Source organism: Neomonachus schauinslandi, chromosome 16 (genome assembly GCF_002201575.2).
Source record: "Neomonachus schauinslandi chromosome 16, ASM220157v2, whole genome shotgun sequence".
Taxonomy (NCBI): domain Eukaryota; kingdom Metazoa; phylum Chordata; class Mammalia; order Carnivora; family Phocidae; genus Neomonachus; species Neomonachus schauinslandi.
Genome location: NC_058418.1, coordinates 29,931,156 through 29,953,333, shown reverse-complemented (window position 1 = coordinate 29,953,333; position 22,178 = coordinate 29,931,156). Strand labels below are relative to the sequence as shown.

At 49.1% G+C, this 22,178-nt stretch overlaps 1 protein-coding gene across 2 annotated transcripts in view; it reads right to left on the bottom strand.

The window, feature by feature from the left end:
* Positions 1-5,483: 5,483 nt before the first annotated feature.
* Positions 5,484-22,178, bottom strand: part of FTO (FTO alpha-ketoglutarate dependent dioxygenase) — a 374,545-nt gene continuing 357,850 nt past the window's right edge. For both annotated transcript variants that reach the window (XM_044911496.1, XM_021704695.2), the window contains one exon: positions 5,484-7,710. In XM_044911496.1, the coding sequence (XP_044767431.1) occupies positions 7,557-7,710 (154 nt within the window). In that variant the 3' untranslated portion in view covers positions 5,484-7,556. The remainder of the gene's footprint in view (positions 7,711-22,178) is intronic.

Genomic DNA, 22,178 nt, shown 5'->3' with positions numbered 1-22,178 from the left:
AGGGCATCAACGAGTGTTCGAAGGATCCGTTTCGGCTAAGGCGGAGAAGATGAGTCAACCAAGTGTTGGCAATATGGCAGCCCAAGGCAGGCCCGGGGCCTCGGCTCTCGCTTCCCCACCTGCCTCTTCCACCTTGAGCTCGACAAGTTTTGCCCCAGTGAGGAGGCCCCTGACAGAGCCACACTTCCGCTGCTCTGCGTGGGCAGACTTTTGCTGGCCCGAGGCTGTCAAATTCACTTCGATGTTGGCCTCAGCTGGGGCTTCATGCTTTCAGAAAAATTTCCCCCACTGCCTTTCACTTGAGGTCCTTGGCAGGGATGCCTCTCCCATTCTGCACGCACAACTCACTTAATGGGCACAAAGAAATGGGAGAAAGCTCAGGGAAAAAAAAAAATAATAATAACAACCCGCCCCGGTCTAAACCTTGGGAACTCTAACAGGGTCTGCATCTCTTTAAAAACTATACACAGACATTTCTGGTCGAAGTGAAACCATGCTTTTCACAGAGAACTGGAGACAGCAAATGAAGCCTTAGTCATACACAGTTAGTTTCAAACTTATGTTCCTGCTCACAGGGAGAAATCAATGTACGGTATATTAAAAACAATCACTGTGGCCCTTCAATGATCCAATAGTTTAGCTTTGAATGCATTCAAGCTAATGGGAGCTCTAATGGCTTCTGACAGATCATTCCATTGATCAAGAGGCATGTATGAAATACGCTGCCTACTAAACTCTGTTTTGATTTCGAGAAAAGAAAACTAAACGTCCATGGTAAACAGCGCTTGATTGTTCACATGCTCACCGAGGGGCCGCTCCGCCTGACCCTGCTCGGGAGCCGCGGAGGGGAGGACAATGGGAATCCTATATACCTGGCCTGCTTTTTCCCCGGCTCTAATCAAGGCGTAATCAACTGGAAATCTCTGTCTGAAGCGTTGGGGGGCGGGGGGCAGGAGGGTGACCAGAGGACCAGTTTTCTGTGCTGGACGAGTTACGAGGGATAGCTTGAGCTGCTCTGAGAAACTGACTCAGCCCTTCTGGGGCGCTGGGGTTGCGAGGTTAACTGTGCGCACTCCAAAGTGAAAAATGGGATTCCCTATTGGGAAGGACGGACGGGTGGGGTTTTCAGCAGGGGATGACAGTTTTGCAAAGAAACTAAAGAAAGCATGCTCCCTCCATCTCGGTGCCCTGGCGCTGAACATACCTATCTGCAGGTATGGGAATTTTTGCAGGATGCATGGGATCTGAAAACAGATTTAATTTTTTTTTTTTTTTTAAGTAGACTCCATGCTGGGCGTGGCTTGAACTCACAACCCTGAGATCAAGACCCGAGCTTGAGGTCAAGAATCAGTTCTTTAACCTTTTAACCGACTGAGCCACCCAGGCGCTGTGGGGTCTGAAAAACTTTCAAAAGGGGCCGTGACACTGTTCTTTGAGACTAGTTTGCAGAAGGCGTTCACACTCCCCCCATGTTCTAGCCGCCTGTGGGGGGTCCGCACTGTGAGCCGAGCACTGCTGCTGTGTTACTCTGGCCTTGCAGGAGGGAAGCTGATGAAAATGTACGCCAGTCCTTCCGTTGCCCACCCGAATCCAACCGATCTCACAGAATAATCATAATCTTGCTTCCTTGCCTTTGCACGGGGCTTCAGCGTTTACAAGTCCTTCCACGGCCGTCTCCATCTGGGGTGCCCCGCGCAGTGCCCAGAAGCTTCTCCCGAGGGGTTTGATTCCGCTTGCCGACCCTCTCCTTGTTCCAGAAGCTGGGAAGGGCAAGCAGGATGCCCTTGAACATGGGCACCGCTAAAGGGCATGCTGATCCCTGGTCTTTTCTTTCATCTCTAACACCGGCCAAGGCTGCAGAGGGCCTGAGCGTGGACCGTCGCTAACTAAGCTGGTCCGAATGGCTCGGAGTGCACAGGGTCCGGAACCACCACTGGGCTTCTCCTAAACTTCCCGCAGCATGGCCTTGACCTTCCGGTCCCCACGCGCTTGGCACTTCCCATGGCTCCGCAGGAAGCCACCGCACTTACCCGATTAAAAGCAACAGGAAACCCCCCACGCTGGAAGCCACTTCATTTGTATTGGTGCCGTGTTTAGTCAGTGGCTTTTGTAAAATTGATGAATTTTGTCTAAAGGCAGGTGCAGACAGGAAAACAGATCTGTATCTGCTGTTATCCATTTAGCCTGACACACATGTGCAGAGGAAACTATTTTACCTCGATTCTTTCAGGACTGATGAAAAGTAAATGCAAGCCAAGTCATGAACTGCATCATTGGAAAAGAATCACTGAGTCTAAGGCTGGGAGTTAATTAAGGCTTCCCTCCCCTTGAAACAGACTGACCCTGGTGCTCAGACATTCAGAGTCAATAAACAATTGTTGTACACAGATCATCCATTAGAAGGTGATAGCAAGAATTTTTTAAGCAAATCTCAAATTGCAGTGGGTGACCTAATCCTGCTGGAGTAATGGCAGGACTGGAGAATCATTTTTCATAGGATCTCATTTATAAAAAGTTCCAAGCCATCTGCCTAGGAAAAAAACGGAAGCCGTGAGGGGCAAATGGGAACATACAGGCGGTCACGTGTTACTCTGGCACGAAGGACGAGACGCGATGTGAATCACTTAACGTGAGCGACCTTGGTGACAGCGTGACCCAGTGAGCTAGGCGTTACCATCATCCCGTTAAATACACGAAGACTGGGGCATAGAGAGGTCAAGGGACTTGCCCAAGTCCCAAAGCTACCATGGTTATCATAGGAAACTGGGATAACAAACATTACAGCTCATGCCTCACTGAAGACCTGCTACTCCAGGCACTTTGTATGCACAGTATTTTTTTTTAAAGATTTTATTTATTTGAGATAGAGACAGAGGGAGAAGCAGACACCCCGCTGAGCAAGGAGCCCGATGCGGGGCTCGATCCCAGGACCCCAGGATCATGACCCGAGCAGAAGGCAGCCGCTTCACCGACTGAGCCCCCCAGGCGCCCCTATGCACAGTATCAAATCTACACAACGACATCAGGTGGTAGATCCATTACTGTGATCCCCATTTTGTAGACAAGAAAACACAGGTTCGAAAGGATGGTAGCCTTTGGGTCACACACAGGACCAGGATTCAAAGTGGGGAAGCCAGCAGCCAGAAGCCTCGACTGCCACCCAGGAATCAGAAGGAAAGCTGATCGATGCTAGCGGGATAAATCGAACAGGGGCGCAGAGGGGACGCGTTTTCGACCTGTGTGAAGGGGCTGGGGGTGAAGGGCTGTGGGCAGGGCTGCCGGGGAGCCAGGCTGCAGTACGCACGGGGCGCTGGGCACAGGCTTTCTCTTTACTAGTAAGAGTCCGGCAGAGAAGCAGACCCTGCAGACGCTTTCCTGGGGCCCCCAGTCGGCCCAGGAACATATGGGGGTCTCTCCGGTGAGTGCGAGAGAGGCCGGTGTATCCTTTCCTGACAGCGGGGGAAGCCGGCCTCCGGGTCCCAGCAGTTGCAGGTGCCCCAGTCCTGCAGGAAGTCATTACCTGCGCCTCTCCCGCCTCTCCCCTTCCCCACCCCAGCTTCTACAGCGGCCTGGCGTCCCTGCGGCCGCTCCCAACAGCACAACCGGGCCTTTCCTCCCCCTTTATGGTTGTCAAATTGATTTCACCACCGTGGTACCTATGGCTCTCAATGAGACTTAATTAAAAATACCATTTAATCACAAAGTAACAAAGGCAAACAGGATAAATGGCATTACCACATCAGCACATCCTGATCTGCTCTCTCCTCTCCTGCTCAAGCTGTTTGGAGGAGAATTGCCTTTTCAAATAAGAATCCCCCTGTCTTCCACGCACTTGCCTCTGACAGATCTCCAGAATAAACAGTATTTAGCGTGGCATGGATCCAAATGTATGCAATTTGCCCAGTGGTAAAATCAGCCTTAACTAGAGCAGGGAAGGGAAAAAAAAAAAACCAAAAAACCAGTTGCATTCGAAAATAACCTTCCCCTGAAACAGGCAAAAACCCTTCTGCTGAAGGTGGGGTGTCCATTAAATAGGGCCTGTGGAATCTCATTCCCAGCATCCCTCAATTCAGTTGGTGATGGATTTAGAAGCTTATTACTAAAATTGTGTCACAAGTGATGCCATGACCCCGCTCTTTTCTGTCTAGCGAGCTCCCCTGACAAGGGAAGCTGGGGCCGCAGGAGCTGCTGGGGTGAGGCAGCAGGGCGGGGCACCCCTCATGCACCCGGAGGGGCCCCCAGCACAACCTCCCCATCTCAAGGTCTCGGCCAGCGCGTGGGAGTCCCAGTTAGAACGCTGTGCCTTTGGACGGACCGTCTGCTCTCTCGGGGACACCCTGGAGTCCGGGGTAGCCGGCACCATCTCACGCAGACCCCGTGGGTGTTTCTCCGGTGCCTGGAACCAGGTCCACGCGCCCCCCCCGGGCTGCATCTCCCCCACTCCTGGTTACCCTGCTTCGGCCACGGCGGTGGCCGGTTTCTTCCTTGGGCACCTGACTGCCGCACTTTCCTGTGCACGTCCCCGTCCCCTGCTTTCCCTGACCTCCTGATCTGAGCCACCCTTCGTCAGTCCCCAGCAACGCTGTGTCCCCCACCTCACCCACTGGGCTCCCTTCCAGCACTTACGACCATCTGAAACCGTCTTGTTACTGATTTGCCGGTTTACCGTCTGTCTCCCTACTATTTTGGTCACTGCGTGTCCCCAGCACTCGGTATGGGGGTTGGCACAGAGGAGCCCTTGGAAAGCAGGGACGGGTCCTTGGACGCCCAGGGCTCACCAAGCCCGCTGAGCGGTGCTAGGTGGTCAAGGAAGGTTTGTGGGAGGGCAGTAGGGAGCGGAGGTCAGGAGCATCTTAGTGCATAGGGACCTCTCCAGATAGCTGGGACCAGGGGGTGGGCAAGCCGGGCAGGAAGCAAGGGGTGGGGGGCCTGCTGACTCCAGGTGGTCCGGGGGCCAGGCTGTCCATTCCCTCAACCCCACAGGTGGCCCGTGTTCCCAGGAAAGTCCTCCCCTAGCTGTCAGGGGCAACAGGCCTTCCTTTGGCCTTGCAGGAACTGAGCTGACGGCCACTGCCCCCCCATAGCCCCCTTCATATTGTCTCCCTCCTTCTACCCACCTGACACCTCCCCGCAGAGCATACGTCATCCTCACCCACGCCGAGCTCACCCTTGCTGAAAGCCATCACCTCTTCTGCGAAAACGAGATCTCACCTTTCGGATTCACTCTAGGTAGTGGTTTCTCCCACCCTGGCGGTGCATTACCTGGCCCCGCCTGGAGGACTTCGAGAACCATCTCCGCCTAACCCCACCCAAGCCAAGGAAGCAGGCCCACCCACTAGCTTTGCGAGTGGAAAAGAGCAGGACCTCTCTCAGTTTCTTATCTTATCCTTTTAATATTTTTATTGTTTATGAATGTTTTATCACGTACAAGACATTACTACAAGGAGTCCACAAATAGAGCTCAAGAGTAACACACACGTCGGGGAAAGCACTAAACATGATTACCTATTTCTACCGTAGGGGTGCAAGCAAGCAGGTGTGGAGAATGCTGACCACTAAGGGTCAGGGTGATGATAAATGATAACAGGGAGCACCCGGGGCCAGGGAGGGCTCATGTCCCCCCCCCCAGAGCGAGAAGACGCCACCTAGCTCGTTGCCACGCCAGGACGGAGGGCGAGCGCTGCCAGATGTTCTGAGTTCTAGAGAGAATGCACACGTTGGTACTTTGTAGGGAATCTCCCAATTCCGGAATATGGGCACCTCATGAAACGTAACACAGGACAAGCACGGGCGGTAAATACAGCAGCAGAGGCTACGCGGCCCGGGCGCCGGGGCTGTGATTTCTCGGTGTCACACGCTCCGTACCTCCCGGAGAGCATGTCATCTCCACGACAGCCCGGTGAGGCCGCACTCCCTCTCTCCTTCACCAACGGGGCTCAGGGCATCAGGGAATTCATGAGTGGTCCGAGGGAACCAAGGCTCCAGACCACGAAGCCCTGGCCGCTCTGTGTCAGGCGGCCCTTCAGCGGTCAGCCAGCTCCGTGGACGTGAACGCCACCTTGAACCCGGGGGATTCTGATGGCCGGAGAGAGTCTGCTTCTCCGTGCGCCCCCCTCAGCGGGCAGAAGAGCCTTTCAGCTTCCACACTACGGTAAACCACTACAAGAGAAGGCCCCGGGCTGGGGTGAGGGGCTAACTATTCTCGCGATTTCTGGGGTCACCACAGGGCAGGAGCCAAGCCAGAAAGGGAGAGATGTGACAATGGCGTCACGAGACAAAATCAGCACGAGGGCAGAGGAAGGAGGGGAGGACACCTACATCGGGTCAGCTCATGGATACAGAAGAATACTAATATTTATCGGGTAGCTAACTACCTGTCAGAAGTTGTTCTACACCTGTAGCTAGGTTATTCTGTTTACTCTTCCCCTTGTGAGTTGGTGCCTTTAGTATCCCCGTCATATGGGTAAGGAAACTGAGGCACAGGGACACGCCAAAAGTCACGGAGCCAGTGCGCATTTTGATCCAGGCACTTTAAAGCCAGGGCATACACGTCGCCTCTCTGACGCATGGATGTCATCAGGACGCGGCACTGGGGCTCCTCGGGCCTCGATCCCACCTGTCATTACACATGGATGAGGGAATTCTAGAAAAATGCACGTGCGGGCTAAATCCATGAAGCAATGCAAACAGGGCTGTGTCTCTTTCGTTAGCTCAGGGAAACTTCCCAATGACAGACGTCAGGTGTATTTTAATTTCCACCACCTCCTCATTCCTGGGGGCAGAGTACAGAACTCATAACTCGGGCTTCTACTTAGGTCAGGCTCACAGAAGGGACAGTGGCCGCTCTCCAATGACGCGTTTCTCTTTTCATTCCTTCCACCTATGGGGATGGTGGCTACAGACAAGTGGAGAAGAGAATTTCCTGCTCTCAGACTTTTTAGAGAAGCGTTATCCAACAGGTCTTTCCACAATGATGACAATGTTCTGCTTCTGTGTTGCCCAATACACGAGTCACGAGACACGTGTGGCTTTATTAAGCGGCTGAGGAACGGGATTTTTAATTACAATGGAAACTGGATTTAAGAAGCCACACCCAGCTACGGGCTACCATATTGGACAGCGCAGCCTCTAGAGGGCGTGGTGAGAAATGGGGGCAGGGACGGTATCTAGGTTCTGTCTTCCCCCGGATGACTTCAGAGTCTTCTAGAGTTTCTGAAAAGGCTGGGGAAGGTGGAAAGTAGGCTGGGATCTGCCAGAGACGGCCCACCCCTGCCGCCTCGGCCTTTGGGAGCTGAATGGCTCCCATGAAAAATCCAAGTGGGGAACAGTATTTTGGGGGCAGGTTCTTGTTTCGTACCAAATCAGATTATAACACTGTGCCATTTTTAAACATTTTAACATTCATGGGCTCTATGGCCTACTCTTTCTAAGGGGACCCAGGTTCTATGATCTAAAGGTCAAGTCTACCCATACTGCCCTTGCCCAAGCCCACGGCAAGGTTGGAGGAAGGAAGCCAAAAATCACTTTTCCTCCTCCACCTAAGACTTGTGCTCCTTCTAGGGTTTTCCTTCCAGAAGCAGACTTCTGAGTTCTGAAACGATGTCTGTGAGATCGAATGGCAGAGGCATCGAAGGATCATCCTTTTCCCAATATGGTCGACATTCTGGCTTCTGATCCACAGGTAAGGTTCGAGCAATTCGGGACTGACACCTGGAAGAGTAGGAAGAGGCAATTAATCCATGGGAAGAAATTCCTGGAAGACCCAAATTCATGGGCAGTTTGGAACGACACTGCCACGCACTCCAAAGACAATGCTTCGCAATGGTAGTGATGAAATGAAAGAATGAGCTCACCAGGCACAATGCAGGTGTTTAGAAGACAGAAGAGCTCTTCTTCGTGGTGCTGGAACTTCTTTTTCTTTTTTCAATTCCCAGCTTTGTATTATCTCTAGTGGCTCCACAGAAGCCAATCACCAGGGAAATTCAGTTACTCTGGCTTTAAAATGGTGAATTATTTTTTCATTATCTCAACTGTTATTTAAAGTGTGTGATTAAGCCATTATCAGATTTAAATGTTTGTGGGATTTCGATGTATTACTAGATTACTGGGAAAGATTAAATTGAATTTACTGCATTAAAACGTCCAAGAATAGATTAAACAATATTACGGGTCGGGATTGACTTTGGAGATTCTAGAGATTTACAAGTGTCCCAGCTTGCTGTGCTCAGAAAAAGGCACTCCAAAGAGAGACGGATTTATAAGGATATATGCAAATAGAGGTTAATAATCATTTCCACTGATGAACAGGTGGGGAAAACTTCCACAAAATTAAATTAAAAGGCTAGCAAGAGTTACTCCCTAAGGAAAACACTTAAATCACGGTTTTTATTAAATGGATTATTCATCAATAGTAGAGAAATTAATTATCATATGCAACTAAATTATAGCCTTGTAGGAAAAAAGTTGGGGCGGCATCATCCCCACCCCGGCAGGCATCTACCTCTCAGAGAGACCAGCTTATTTAAAATTGGTCTGGGAAAGCTCAGTGGCTTTAGCTTTATTCGTCAGAAAAATGAGGATCAGAGAGAATGAAACACAAATTGCAATAAGAAATGAACAATTTCCCGACTCCCTTGGAGCGCACGGCGGGGGAAGCACGTGTACCCAAAATACTAGGAGTACACTCAAGAAGGAGCTGCGTGGGTCCTTCCCCACTCCCACCTTCTCTGCATTGTTCTCGAAATCCATTAAAAAGTGGCCATCCCCAAGATCTGTCTTCTGTGGAGGACGAACTACGAAGACATCAAAGGAGGGAAGAGCCCGGCCCAATTTCCAAACCTGATGGTAGAGTAGGTTCCTAGCTAAAAGACATCTTCTTCTCTGGGGAATTATTAATGGTGAGGGGATCCCCACGGGAAAACATACTTCAACTTTATACCTATTTTCTCGTGTGGTTAATTGCTCTGCCGGCATCCTATGCACTCAATCCGTCGTACATTACACATAACATTCCAATATATCTTCGGCTCTCCGCATCAGACCCTGATAATAGCGTCTGTTAACATGCACTAAGTACTATTATGTAGCACATCACTTCATAAATAATAAGATTAGCTGACCTCAGGGCCCCAAGAAGAGTAATGTGTTTAAATGTTCTCATTATTTATTTAAAACAAGAATTAAAGCAACAGAAGCTGCTTTTGACAATCCTCTTAGCATAAATATTAAACTGTTTGCACTGATAAGCCCCACACAGCGCCGAAGAACAGAGGGTGCGTTCTCAGTGATAGGTGTTTGAGACGGTGCCTCTTGGGGTTGTGGTTCTGAGGGTGCGTCTCTGTAGTTCTAGCCACGGTCTCTAAATCACATGAAGGGGATGGAGGCAAATTAATATTCAGGGGGAGCTGCGATTAATTACAAAGGAACTCGGCAAGGCTTTTCAAGTTGTGCTCTCTCTCTGCTTCAGGATCACAGAGTAATGCTCAATTTACTAGGTAGGGAAAGTTATTCCAAATTGAGCATCTCAACCTCTCAGCGGATAAATTATCTGGGCACACATTATCCCGGCTGGCAGATTAAAGGCCTATGATAAGTGTCGATCCACCTAGAATATCATAAGGTTTGTAAAAAGTCAATAGAGATGCTTTTTCACCTGTCAAATGGGTTTGCCCCTTCGCTTTGAGAAAGTATTAAAAATATTAAAGCCTGCTGCACAGGTTTGCTGATGCCGTGTTGTATACACTTCATCCCCCAGCTTTTCCTTTGGGTGAAGCTGCTCTGTAATTTCCTGCCCCAAACAAGGGCCTGGCTGGTGTGAGAACGACTTCCTTTCCAGGCCGGCGCTGGGAGGCATATTCTTACAATGAAAAATTCTGTAGTCCTTAAGAAAGAATAAGGCAAATTTGGATATACAAATATGAGATGAGAGATACCCAAACAGAGGGAACAGTGTGTGCAAAGGCTCTGGGGTAGGAATGTGTCTGGCATGAGGGAGGCACATGAAGGTGGCCAGCGTGACTGAAAGGAGCAAAGGATGGACTGGCTACTCTCCTCACTGGCTCCCCCTGGGCTGGAGGTAGAGGCCTTTGTGGGGTCTCTTCAATTCACAGCTTTCAAGGTCGCTTTCCAACTTCTTTTAATGCCCTGTGCTCCTTGCTGATTTCCAAAAGGTAGTGACAGGGCCCCCGCAGAGGACTCATTGTTTGAGGTGATGCTTTACCTACGGGTGAGGATGGGCCACCCCCCCCGCCTCAAATCCTAGTGTCTGGTTCTACATCATGCCAGACTGCGGGACTGAAAGAGAAGGGATCGAGAATCGCTTGAAGGCATAGCCCCTTTTCGGTTTCTTTCTTTTTTTTTTTTTTTTAAGACTACTTATTTATTTGAGAGAAACAGCCAGAGAGAGCATGAGCGTGGGAGGGGCAGAGGAAGAAGGAGAAGCAGGCTTCGCGCTGAGCAGAGAGCCCGATGTGGGGCTCGATCTCGGGACCCTGGGATCATGACTTGAGTTGAAGGCAGATGCTTAACCGACTGAGCCACCCAGGCGCTCCGCCCCTTTTCAGTTTTAATTCTTCCTGCTCAGATCACTCGTTCTGCCTCCTTTTGGCTCATCTCCTACGATGGGGCAGGAGGGAGGTCGAAGCGTCGTGGTGAATGGGGTGCTCTCTGCACACTGGCACCTGCTGCTGTCTGGGGGCAGGACATCCCGGGCGGGCTTCTCACCCTTGCAAGCTGAGCCTCAACTTCCTGTCCAGTGGGAGTGAGGATGACGACGATGAGGAGGAGGATGGTCATAACAGTACTTATTTATGGGGTTGTTGTGAAGGGTAAATGAATTAATACATGCAGGGTGTTCTGAACAGCGCCTGAACATCGTAAGCACTCAACAGATATTAAATATTATTATCGCCACTGTTACTTCCACCCCAAGGACTAGTGACGGACAGATGATAATGCCAAGAATAGAGCTGTGTCGTCCCTGTGGCAACGCCCTCCCTACCCACTAACTGAGTGGGCGGCCCCTGGACCGGCTCTTTTCTAGGAGAAGCTCTGGAGATATGGAAGCAGCTTTCTGGCTCGAATCACATTGAGCCTGCGGCTGAATCCTATCACCATGTGATATGCCTGGACGCTGAGGCTTATGTATTCAAGCTGCTACAACCTCCCAGTGACAGGCTCAAATGCTCCGATTCAGAAAGACTCAACCGTTGTATTTGAAGACCTAGAATTAATAAAAGGTGCTGTCATCGGACTTTCTAAGCGGTGGCTCTTCCAGATTGATTTGGCATTTATAGGGAAGAAAGTCAGATTGTTTCTTAGCACACATACTCTAGAGTTCCTTGCAAAATAAAGGGGCCCTAAGTTCTCTTAGGAAATGTTTTAGGAATGCTGACCACGGCAAACATTTGCAGTCTGTGTCCATCCCTACCTTCTCCACCAAGAGGACTGAAATTTTCCCGTAGGGAAATCCATCCCCTCCCCATCCCTGGCCACGTGCTTTGGGTGGGACTGTCTCCACCACTACAGCCCAAGGAGAGCCTTGACCTTGATCCTAATGAGCACATCCCACTCTCCCAGCCACAGGAAGAGGTTTAGGGGGAGGCATATGACCCAATCTAGGGCAAGAGGGAGAGCAAAACCAGAGGACTGGTATGGGAGCTGCAGGAAAAGCCTTTCTTATCTCCTGTGAACTAACAGGATGCACCACCTGGGAGAGCCACAGTCATTTGGCTAGGTGCAGCAAGGGGCTGGGTCCTGGGCAGTATCATTTGTAGCTGGATCAAGCCACACCTGAAGCCAGGCATGCTTAGACTTTTTTTAGTTTCACGAGCCATGACTGAATTAGGTTTTCCTGTCACTTGCAACCAAAGAGTCCTGGATGACATGTTCCCCACCTGTCAGTTATTTCCCCGCTTTTTACTACAATATCCATTGCCACAGGCCTGCCTGCCAAGGGGATATGGACAGTCCTGTCTCTAAATTGAGATGCCGCTGCTGACACAGCATAGTGTATGCGGGGATCATCCAGGTATGAAAGCAGGAAAACACTGGCTTTTGGTTTTGGTTCCAACGGTATGTCTATTTGGGACAAATTCCTATCCAGAAAACAAGGGTGTGCTGGTATCATCCAAACAGGTCTCTGCATGCAAATAAACCAGTTTCAATGACCACAGCTGGATGACGTTTCTCAAGAAAGTTAAAAAAAAAAAATTCCCCAAAACTCAGTGTTCCCAAGGAGAGTAGATCATTCTGGACCCACCTAAGCAGTAAGAAAGTTCTCTTTTCTCTTTCGACTTTGTCCTCTCTATTCCCATCCTAAAGCAAATCCTATTTTTCATGCTTCTTTGGCTAGCAAATAAACTTGGATCAACCCAGAAACCCTGACCCCTTTCATGAAGCATTATAAAGGGAGCAAAGGAAAATAATAAACACGTCATCTCTCTCCCTCCCAAATTCACATTTTTCCGAGATTCCAAGGACTCTGTGAGCCACCCCGCAAAACTCTCACTACGTAGGAATGGTTCTCCCTGAACGACCTGGTGTCCTAACAGGAAGCAACTGAGAGATGTCCCACTGGCTGGCCTGGTAGCAGGCTGCCCAGAGGTCCCCCTTCTCTGCCCACAGGTGTCACTCACATGGGGCCTCCGGACCCCTGGTTTCCCCCAGGGCCACACTTGCATCTGGGTGATCGGGATGGCGGCTACATTAGTGAACACTGGTCGCCATGCTAAAATTAACCACTTTAGCTAAAGTGTGTGTTAATTATGGGTATGCAAGCAGTCAATAAAAGGTTAATGCAAAAGTCAAAGGATAAATTTCTTCCCTTATTGCACCACTTCACAGACTAAATGACTAACATTATACTTTGTGTTTTTAATCAATAGGTTTTACAGTAATGTGCTGGCCATTGATTTTAAGAAAACATATATGGTCTTCCTCCTTGTCCCTAAATTTTGCAACAAATAAAGAAGGACAGGTAACATTTCCATAACTCTTGGTGACGTGATATAGATTTCAGGAGAAAGGATTCCTGCTAAGAGAGTCATCAAGATAAGCAAGCTTAAAAAAAAATACAAAAAATGAGAACTTGATGGGGACATATTACCAGGCACACAGCGTTGAGGAGACAAGAAAAATAAACTCCGAAGAGGTAATTCTTTAATGGGAAACAGGAGAGCAAAGAGCAACTCCTGCTTAAAACAATTACATTTTGTACGCTGTTTAAACAAAAGACTCTGAATCCACAGCACTGTCTTAATTTGATTTTTTACAACCTGAGAGAGATGGGGGAGGTGGGTATTCAATCCCCATTTCGAGTGAGGGCTGCCTTACCCATGGTTAACAAGGGGGGAATGGGGGAGCAGGGGCTGGGCCCGGCCTGGGCATCCGGCTGGCTACCCCTTCCACAGCGTTCCATTGTTCTCATGTGCTTCTGTTTGGACTAAAATGGGCCCCGTCCCCAGACTATTTAGCTGTTCTTGACAAATTTAGATATTCAGGAGATTCCAAACCATTTCAGGGCAAAAGGAGGAGCAAAACTTTTTTTTTTTTTCCCTTCAGGTTCTAGAAGAACTATTATCACAGCAAACGACTGACAAAACTTCCTTTTTGCTCTGATGACTTGGCAGTTCTTACGGCATAAGCATCTATGGTCTATAGAAATGAAAGATACATGTTCATCTTTTAGGAGCATAAGCTGCCTCTAATTATATTCCTGGGGTGACCTTGAGAAAAATCGCTCAACCTCTTCGTCTCCTCCGCTGTTACATGAAGTTAATGCTTCTCTGCTTCACCGGGTTATGGGAAGATAAAACCAAATATGTCCATGAAAGCCCTTTAAAATAGGTAAAACACCACACAAATGTGTAATTATGTCTCAATATCCCTTTCCTCTCTGTACAGATACAGGTCCTGCTTTAAAAACCCGGCTGATTATGCAATGTTGGCCAGAGGCGCTCGTAAAGCTTATAAATAAAAATGAAAGAGCTCACACTTCTAAAGACTGGAGTGATTTAAACGAACAACTTCACCAGAAAAAACCCAGTGAACTAAAAAAGTGCACTTCTCTCCAAGTCAGAGTTCTTTCCAGAATTGTAATTTACAAGGAGGAGCTGACCGTCATTCCGGCTGATGAACAGGAGTCTGTCTTAGGCTATCAGCCCCATCAGAATGCACTCCCTTAAACCATATAAGCCAGCATGGAGCCTTCGGAGGCCTTGCTCACGCAGCCTACAACTGGTATGGCCTCACATTAAATCTACATTTAACTTGCAAAACCCAACTGGCTGGATCAGCATGGAAACAGCAGGAAGTAATGAGGTAATGGGGGCAACCATCTCCTCTATGGCCTTTTATGCTTTGGAGGGAGCAGGAGACCAACAGAGGGCACGAAGTTTTCTCTGTTCTTCCCATTCTCTTTGGGACCATGAGTCACAGCATCTGGCCCTCCAGGGGGATTCTGGTGTTCAAATCTAAGTATTTTTCATATACCATCCCATCTAAATCCCTGACAGTACTTTATGTACAGTTTCAGGGATTTTCACACGTCATTCTGACTCTCGGTGAGGTCTACCTTGAACACGACATTCCAGATCGAACCTTGAGTGAGTGGCCACTCCTCACTGGGCTGTTTCTCATGCTTTGCCCCAAATAATCTGTCTTCGTCAGTGGTAAGAAGAGTTTGTGGTCCAGTTTATAATAATCTTGGCTTGACACTCCAAGTCCTTTCAAAAGAAGTGAGCTAACACATTTATAATTTGTCTTCTCGGACTTTCTGTCATGGCCATCACGGCACTGTGGGCCCCTCTAAAAACAAACAGCAGCAATGGCCTATCTACCGATAGGCAAAGCTGGTGTTATAAAAGAGGCTTCTTAAATGGCTAGAACTCAGTTTACCCACTGCAGAACTACTAAGCAAATCCAACCGCTAAATGAGTTTCAACAAAGGACACATTCACTTTCTCTTTGAAAGGCTTTTAACCTCTTGCCTCTGGACCACATGTTAATGTTTCCAGATCAGTAAAGTCAACACACATCAGAGCGAGGAAAAGCCAAACTTTGGCCCACAGGTCAGCTTTTTTTTTTTTTTTCTTTTCTTTTTTTTAGGTCAATGTACCTTTCTAGTTGGTAGTAGTTTTCAACCATGACCACTTGAGAGAGAAGGCTTGGCTTAACTTCTAGTTGTGTAAGAATCTACTCTGGGGGTTCACACTTCAGGGAAGATGTGAAGAGCCTAACAGAAGAGTCTGCTGAGGTGGGTTAAAAACCAAATATCCCCAAAATGCTTGTGAATGCTTGTGCCATTAAAGCCATATGGCCATCTAGCCATTTTCCAGAAATTGTTGTGCTGTTCAGCATGGATAACCCTCCTGTCTGGATCTTATAGGCAGTCAGCATATTCACGGGGTACCAAGCGTGGGTCCATACTGTCTACCCAACTGGGAAGAGAAGGGAATAGCACAGGCCATGGCCCAGCTGCTGGAAATGACTTGTGTTTTCCACCTTCGTTTGGAACTCAAAAGGCACTTTCCACATAAACAGTGGTTTTCATGGTTCCCAATTCTTCTACTACCTATGATTTCTCTGAAATGGCACATTAATATACTTTATAGCCCAATAACCATGACCATCAGCATTTTTGGTTTTATTTTGTTAAATGAAAAAAAAAAAAAAAAACCACAAAACATTTAGAGTTCCAACTTGGGACTCCAAGGAGAAATTTCCTTTGATAAGGGTTTCCCACCCTTCTGGCTCATGGAACGAGGGCTTCTTTCCACTCCAAACACTGCTAAGAGCTTCTCTGGCCAATGGCAAAGCCCCATCAAAGAGGAGAAGACTCTGGGGTAAGGATAAATGTGCCCAGTTAGTACCTCTGGGAGGTCAGGAGATGAAGAGACATGGGTCACAAGAGCCTCTTGCCGGTATAAAAATCGGGGCTATGTTTTGGTGATGCAATGGCTCCAGGCCACGGTCACACTTTCTTCCAGGCCCAGGAGGGCCAGGCCCTTTCCCCTTCTACTGCCGGTATCAGCCGCCTCCTCCACAGCTTCTTCCCAACCCATGTGGTGACACTGTGTAAGCCTCACGTCTCCTTACCCCTCTGAAACTGCTTGCTTAAAAATTTCAGATCGTGTTTGTTGCTGTGGGAGACAACGATAAAGAAATTCTGTCTTATGCCAATGCTCCTCCGGTGTTGTCTCTCTCAGATCAAAGGGATAGTAATAGTGCTAACAAAAACATTACAAATAGCCAATAATAAATACTGAGTGCCAGGTACTTTATACATCTATTTAAATTAACGTTGGTCCTCAAAATGGAAAGTGAGGCCCAGAAGATTAACTAACTCGTCCTAGATTTCACAGCCAAACAAAGGACAGAGTCAGGTTTTGGCAAAATTGCCTGACTCCAAACCTCAAGCTCTTTGCACTATTCCAAAATGCCAACATCAAAAGGATCACTTTGGGCCCTTGTTAAAAATACGGTTTTCCAAAGACACCTAGCCCCAAGTCAGACCCTCCAGAGGAGGGTCCGGTCAGTCTGAATTTTCACAGGTGACTCTTCGGATCAGGCCAGTTTGCACCAAGTTAACCTGCCACAAAGGGCCACAAAGAAGCTAAAGTGGAACGTGGAGGGGCGACACGTGGGCCCATAAAGAACTCGCACTATATTCATGTCCATCTCAAAGGATACCAGACTCAGAGCTGGCTCTTGCAGACAAGCGACTTGGCCCCTTAAGCAAGCAACAGGTGACTTCCCGGGATCCGGCACACAGGACAGGTCTCTTGCAGTCCTTCCCTTCCTTCAGGGACTCTGACAGGCCTGGGGAACCACTTAATACGTGAGACTGCTTGGCCCACCGCTGGGGTGTACAGCCAGGGGGTGGAGGGTTGAGAACAATTTCATCCCCAGGTCCATTTGTCGGCTTGCTGGTGCCATAATCATAGTGATGAATGGGCTACCTTGACAGCTCGACATTTAGGAGCTGCTGACCTTTGCTCTCTGGTCACATGATAGGGTCACCTGAAACTTGCCTGACTGCTACCTGGTCAAGGGTAACAATATAAGGGTCAACTAGGCTGGACGATTATATGTATCCAGTCTGAGCCCGCTTGGTCAGGAGCTTTAAGAGAGGCCGGGTTGGGTTCCCTGGCTCACAAAGCTATGGAACCACTGCAGAAATGCGCCCGACAAAAGATATACAATTTCAAAGCAGTCTAGAGTAACTTTCCTTGCGAGGGAATAGAATGAACTCATTATTTTTAAAGGGCAACAATGAAAACAAACACTTTGGAGGAAAATATATTCTGCCAGTGACTCGACCATTGGGAGGGAAGTGGAGAGGCACAGGTCTTAATGAGTGGTATTAATGCTCTCCTTGCAGCTTGGCAGAAGGTCCAGTTTGATGCAATTACTGGAACGAAACCCCCACCGGCTAGTCTCAAGCCCTCCTTTCAGCCAGAGAATACGGCTTCTCCGCTGTCCGGTCAGCACAGGACCCCACAAGGGACCATGATGGACAAAAGATAACCCTTTCCCAATTTCAGGGCACCCCTGTCACCTGAAACTTAAGTCAAGTTTGCATGGGACAGTCTCAAACTTCACAAAGATTCCAGAATGACATATAAGCAGAAATTCAAGGTGGCTGTGATTTTTACATGGACTGTCACACACAAAAAAAATTATATATATTTCTTCTTACGGATCTGAAGATGTTTGCTTTTTGGCTATCTGGTTAAATTCCATTTACTCCCGATCAGATAATAATGGTCACGTAGGTCATGAATACAGTGCTGCAGACGAACGCTAAAGGGCCAATGTCATTGATTTGCAGACTCTAGAAACTTCATAACCCATGCAAGAAGCAGGCATTATGGAGAAATCTGATTTACATCAGAAGCCTGGTTCCTACAAAGGATTTTCACCCTACTCCCCGCCTGCCCCGCCAGCAAAGTCAAAGACCGACAGACAGACAGCCACTGGAGCCTAATCCACTCATACTCTTGAGAGATGAGCAAAGCAAAGGACAATGGTTTACAGAATAAAAGGCCAGCTGTTCTGACTTTGGGATGCTCATTTGAGTTGTAAGCTGTGAAATAAATTTGAGTTGATGGTTTCCCCATCTGCTCACCTGTCAGTCTATCTCCACTGTACCGCTGTTTTTAGAAATACTTCCGTGTAACCCGCTTAATTGGTTTGGGGATGCCGAGAAACATCGCTCAGGTTTATTTTAACCTTATTCCGAGCATGAGGCTACTGGGCCTTTGTTTCTCTCCTCTTCTTTAAAGAGTACTCACTAACGGGTCAAGAGCACGCACAGCAGAAAACCCAGTGTAGCCCAACACCGACAGTGTGGGGCAGTCAAATTCAGAACTAGAAAATGGGGGGCCGAAATGAAATGCCAATACCAGCCTGCTGATGAGCTTATGCTCCACGCTGGCTTAAAAGCTGAGGCAAAGTCAAAATTCTTACAATGGTGTGCATTGTAAGTCCCTTTGTGATCTCTACCCCTTCCCCACTGGGTTCTCTGGCCCTCCCTCCTTCCGCTTGTCCCCTTGTTCCCTTTGCCCTGGTCTGTAACTGGCTCATGTGCTCTTCCCTGAACAGGCAAAGAACACTGTCAGGACATTAGTATCTGCTGCTTCTTCTACCTTGAAAATTCTTCCCCCTAAGGCCTCCCTGTGGCTTGCTCGCCCACTGCTCCAACAGAATCCAATCAGTGAGGCCTATCTTGACTGCCCTTCCCAAGACAGCAGCAACCCCCTTCCCTCCAGCCCCTGGCCCAGCACTCCCCATCTTCTTTCCCTGCACTATTTTTCTACACAACACCTGGTACCATTTGGTGTGTGTGTGTATGTGTAAAATGAGCTCCCCAAAGACAGGGATTTCTGCCGTCTCTTCCAAGCCCAGAGCAGAGTTTGGCACGTTACAGCCACATTAAATATAGTAGAATGCACAGAAATGATCGAGAACAACTTGCATCTGAACCTACTTCTTTAAAATAGAACTGATTTCCCTGCACAACCAACTACACAACCAACTGTCTAGTGATGATAGTCAAAGTCTGAGGCACAATCAGAGGAGGAATAATAATACCATGACTAGCCACTGACAAGGAGGACCGTACGGCAGAAAGAACGTCGCGGGGTGGGATTCAAGCTCCAGTCCCGCCACTACCTTACCCTGTGACCTGGGGCAAAGCCGTGGCTTTCTGGTCACCAGGACTCAGGTCTGTAAAATGAAGGGTTGAGCTAGACAATCCTTAAGGTTTCTCCCATCTCTAGAAAACTGGGATTTTACATATCCACATAGTTAACCTCCACATACCTTCTCTCGTGTGACCCTCACTACGAGGGTAGGAAGGAGGGGTGTCACCCAGTTTGGGAGACAATGAAGCCGAGGCCTCGCTCCAGGTCACGTGGCCAGTAAGTCACAAAGCTGGGACCCGAACTGAGGTCATGGCTAGGCCAGCATTTTTCTGTTTAGCTGCATTTCCTCTATTGGTTGAACTGAAAAGTACTCCCAGTCACTGTTACTCTGATTCATAAACTACTTTTGCAGGCAAGTCCTAATTCATTCATTCAACAGATATTTAGGAGGTACCAGGATCTAGAAATATCGAAGTGAACTAGGACAAAATCCCAAGTTTCATGGAGGTTACCATCTGCTGGGGGGACAGAGAATAAGCACGTGTATCAGTTAGAAACTTTGCATGGAGCTACCAGCAAGAGGGCCCGGAAACAACAGTGGTTACAGGAGATGGAAGTTTATTTTTCTTTCACATCTCAGGAGTTTGAGGAGGTCACAGGACAGCAGTCGAGAGATACCTAGGACCCAGGCTGTTCCATGTACTTTTTGGCTCTGCTGTTCTTAGCTGACACCGACCATCCTCAAGCTCACCTCATGGTCCTGGGTACTCCAGCCACTGCATCTTGAGTCCCAGGAAGCCCCAGGGAGCAGGAGAGAGGATAGAGGGGGGAAAATGTGCACTTACCTCCTCTTTTCAGGGAGGACAGGCAACCACCCTCTACCTCTCTCTCACTGATGAGAACTCAGTCCCTGGGCTGCAGGAGGGGCTGGTGAGTGTAGGTTTCTAAGGAGATATACTACCCTCTTCTTTTCTCTGTCAAAACCAAGATTCTACACGAAGGAAGAAGGAAAGAACGGAGGCAGGATGAAACCACAGAATGGAAGCAAATAGATACTAAGACCGTTTGTGCTGGAGATAAATGCTTTGGAGAGGTGGGGGAAGGGTGCTGGACACAAGGGTTGTGGCAGCCATCTCTCCGGGGGAACAGTATTTTAGGGGGACCCATTAGGCATGTTCTAAGGGACAGCGAGGAGGCCGCTGTGGCTGAAGGAGAGTGACGAAGGGAAGGAGGAGATGGGTTCCGAGGAGTCCAGGGTCTGGGAAGCCACTGTAAAGCCTGATCTTATTCTAAGTGAGATGGGAAAGTACGGGAGGGTTTCATGCAGGGGAGTAATAGCAGCTCTGGCCCAGTACTCGGCAGAAAGCTTCTAGACTCCTTGAGGAATTGGGTCATCTCATGAGAGTAAGCTTCTCTGCTTGACCCATCCATAGTGCTGGGTTGATGAAGCCAAATCTCCTCCTTAAGACTCCTTCCTGGCTGACAGGCCACTCCCCACACTGGGGAGCTGGGAGGGAGGAGGGCTCTGAACCTGATCGTCCCAATGCCTTTGATGCTTTGTTCCTGCTTTGCGATGGAATAGAAAAGAAGAAATAAGGCTGAAGCCTCCTGGATTCCTGAGTTCACCTGATGTGTATCTTCAGAACTCAACTCACATCTAATTTATGCTCTTCTTTTTCTTCTTGGCCTGTGGGTTCAGGCTGAGGAAGCAGGGTAATCTTATATGCTGAGAGCCACGGAAGACCGAACAGGCCTCTGAGTCTGTGCTGGGTTTGCTTCTAAAGTGACTTGGTTTGCAAGGAGTTTTTTAAAAATTGCACTTCAGTAGGAGGCAGGCTACACTCCGAAGTCCCCCAACCAGAGCCTTGGCCGTGCGTGGCCAGCAGGCAGAGCCCCTCAGAGCCTCGGGAAGGAAGGATGAGTAGCCAGAGAGCCCGCCTCCGGGTTATAGAGTGGCCTCCAAACCCAGTGGTTAACTGGGTGGGCTTATTAATTAATCATCACAACCACAACTCTCCCACCTGGGCATCTCTGAGGAGAAAGCAAGCAGAGGGCCAAGTCGCTCTCTAGTCATTACTGATGGTCTCAGCCTCCCGCCGCCTGAAGGGGCCGCGGCCCAGTCTCACACTGGGAGAGCCGGGGCTGCAGTTCCTTCCTTCACTGTCGAGGGTGATCTCATTCTCCCAGCCCCGGTATTTGCTTGTGGGGTGACCTTGGGAAGGGCGCTCAGGCAGCATTTTCTCATCTGTCAAGCTGAGACAGCCCCAGAGCCCCGGAGTCCCATCTGGGAAATACTCCAGCACGGACCAGGACTGGCCGTCTCATCTCACGGCCCCCTGGCTCCGGGAAGAAGGCTTTGACCAGGGCGGGAAACGAGCGAGGCCGCGTCCTTGCCACGTGCCAGCTAGGGATGGGGGTGGGGTGCAAGACGAGAGCTCAGCTCTGCGCAGGAAAAAGACACCCTTAGGCCCTCACTGCGGATCCCGGGCACTTTCTCATTTGCCAAAATTCAGAAGGTCATCAGGAATCAAAGGACATCTGCTTGTGCGGAATGTCATTATAGAGGAGGCTGGGAACAAGAGGCCTGTTACAAGTCACCTTTCCAGCTCCTGCAACCAGGCCGATTAATGGAGAAGTTTGGCTCCTCACTGAGCATTACAGGAGTGGGGTCAGCTGGGACCGGGCCAGGGCTCAGCGGTGAGTGGGGACAGCGCAGCAAGGACCTGATGAGCTGCCGTAACCTCCTGCCCCTGCCCGGCCTTGCCAGGGAGCCCAGCTTCTCAGCAGACTGCTAAGTTAGAATTTCCACTTTTTTGGAAGAACGGCTCTGTAGCCAAGACCCCGTGGGAGTGAGCCCAGAATACCTTACTGAGGGCCCATTATGCTTTCTCTGCAGCACCAGCCGATAGGTTAGCTCAAGTGAGACCATGGGACCTGGGAAGCCTGCTGTGCCTGATTTAAATTGCACTTTCTAGCTGGAGATTGACTCATGAAGGTTCCGGTGCCCAAAGGCGGCCACCGGTAAGTTCCGAG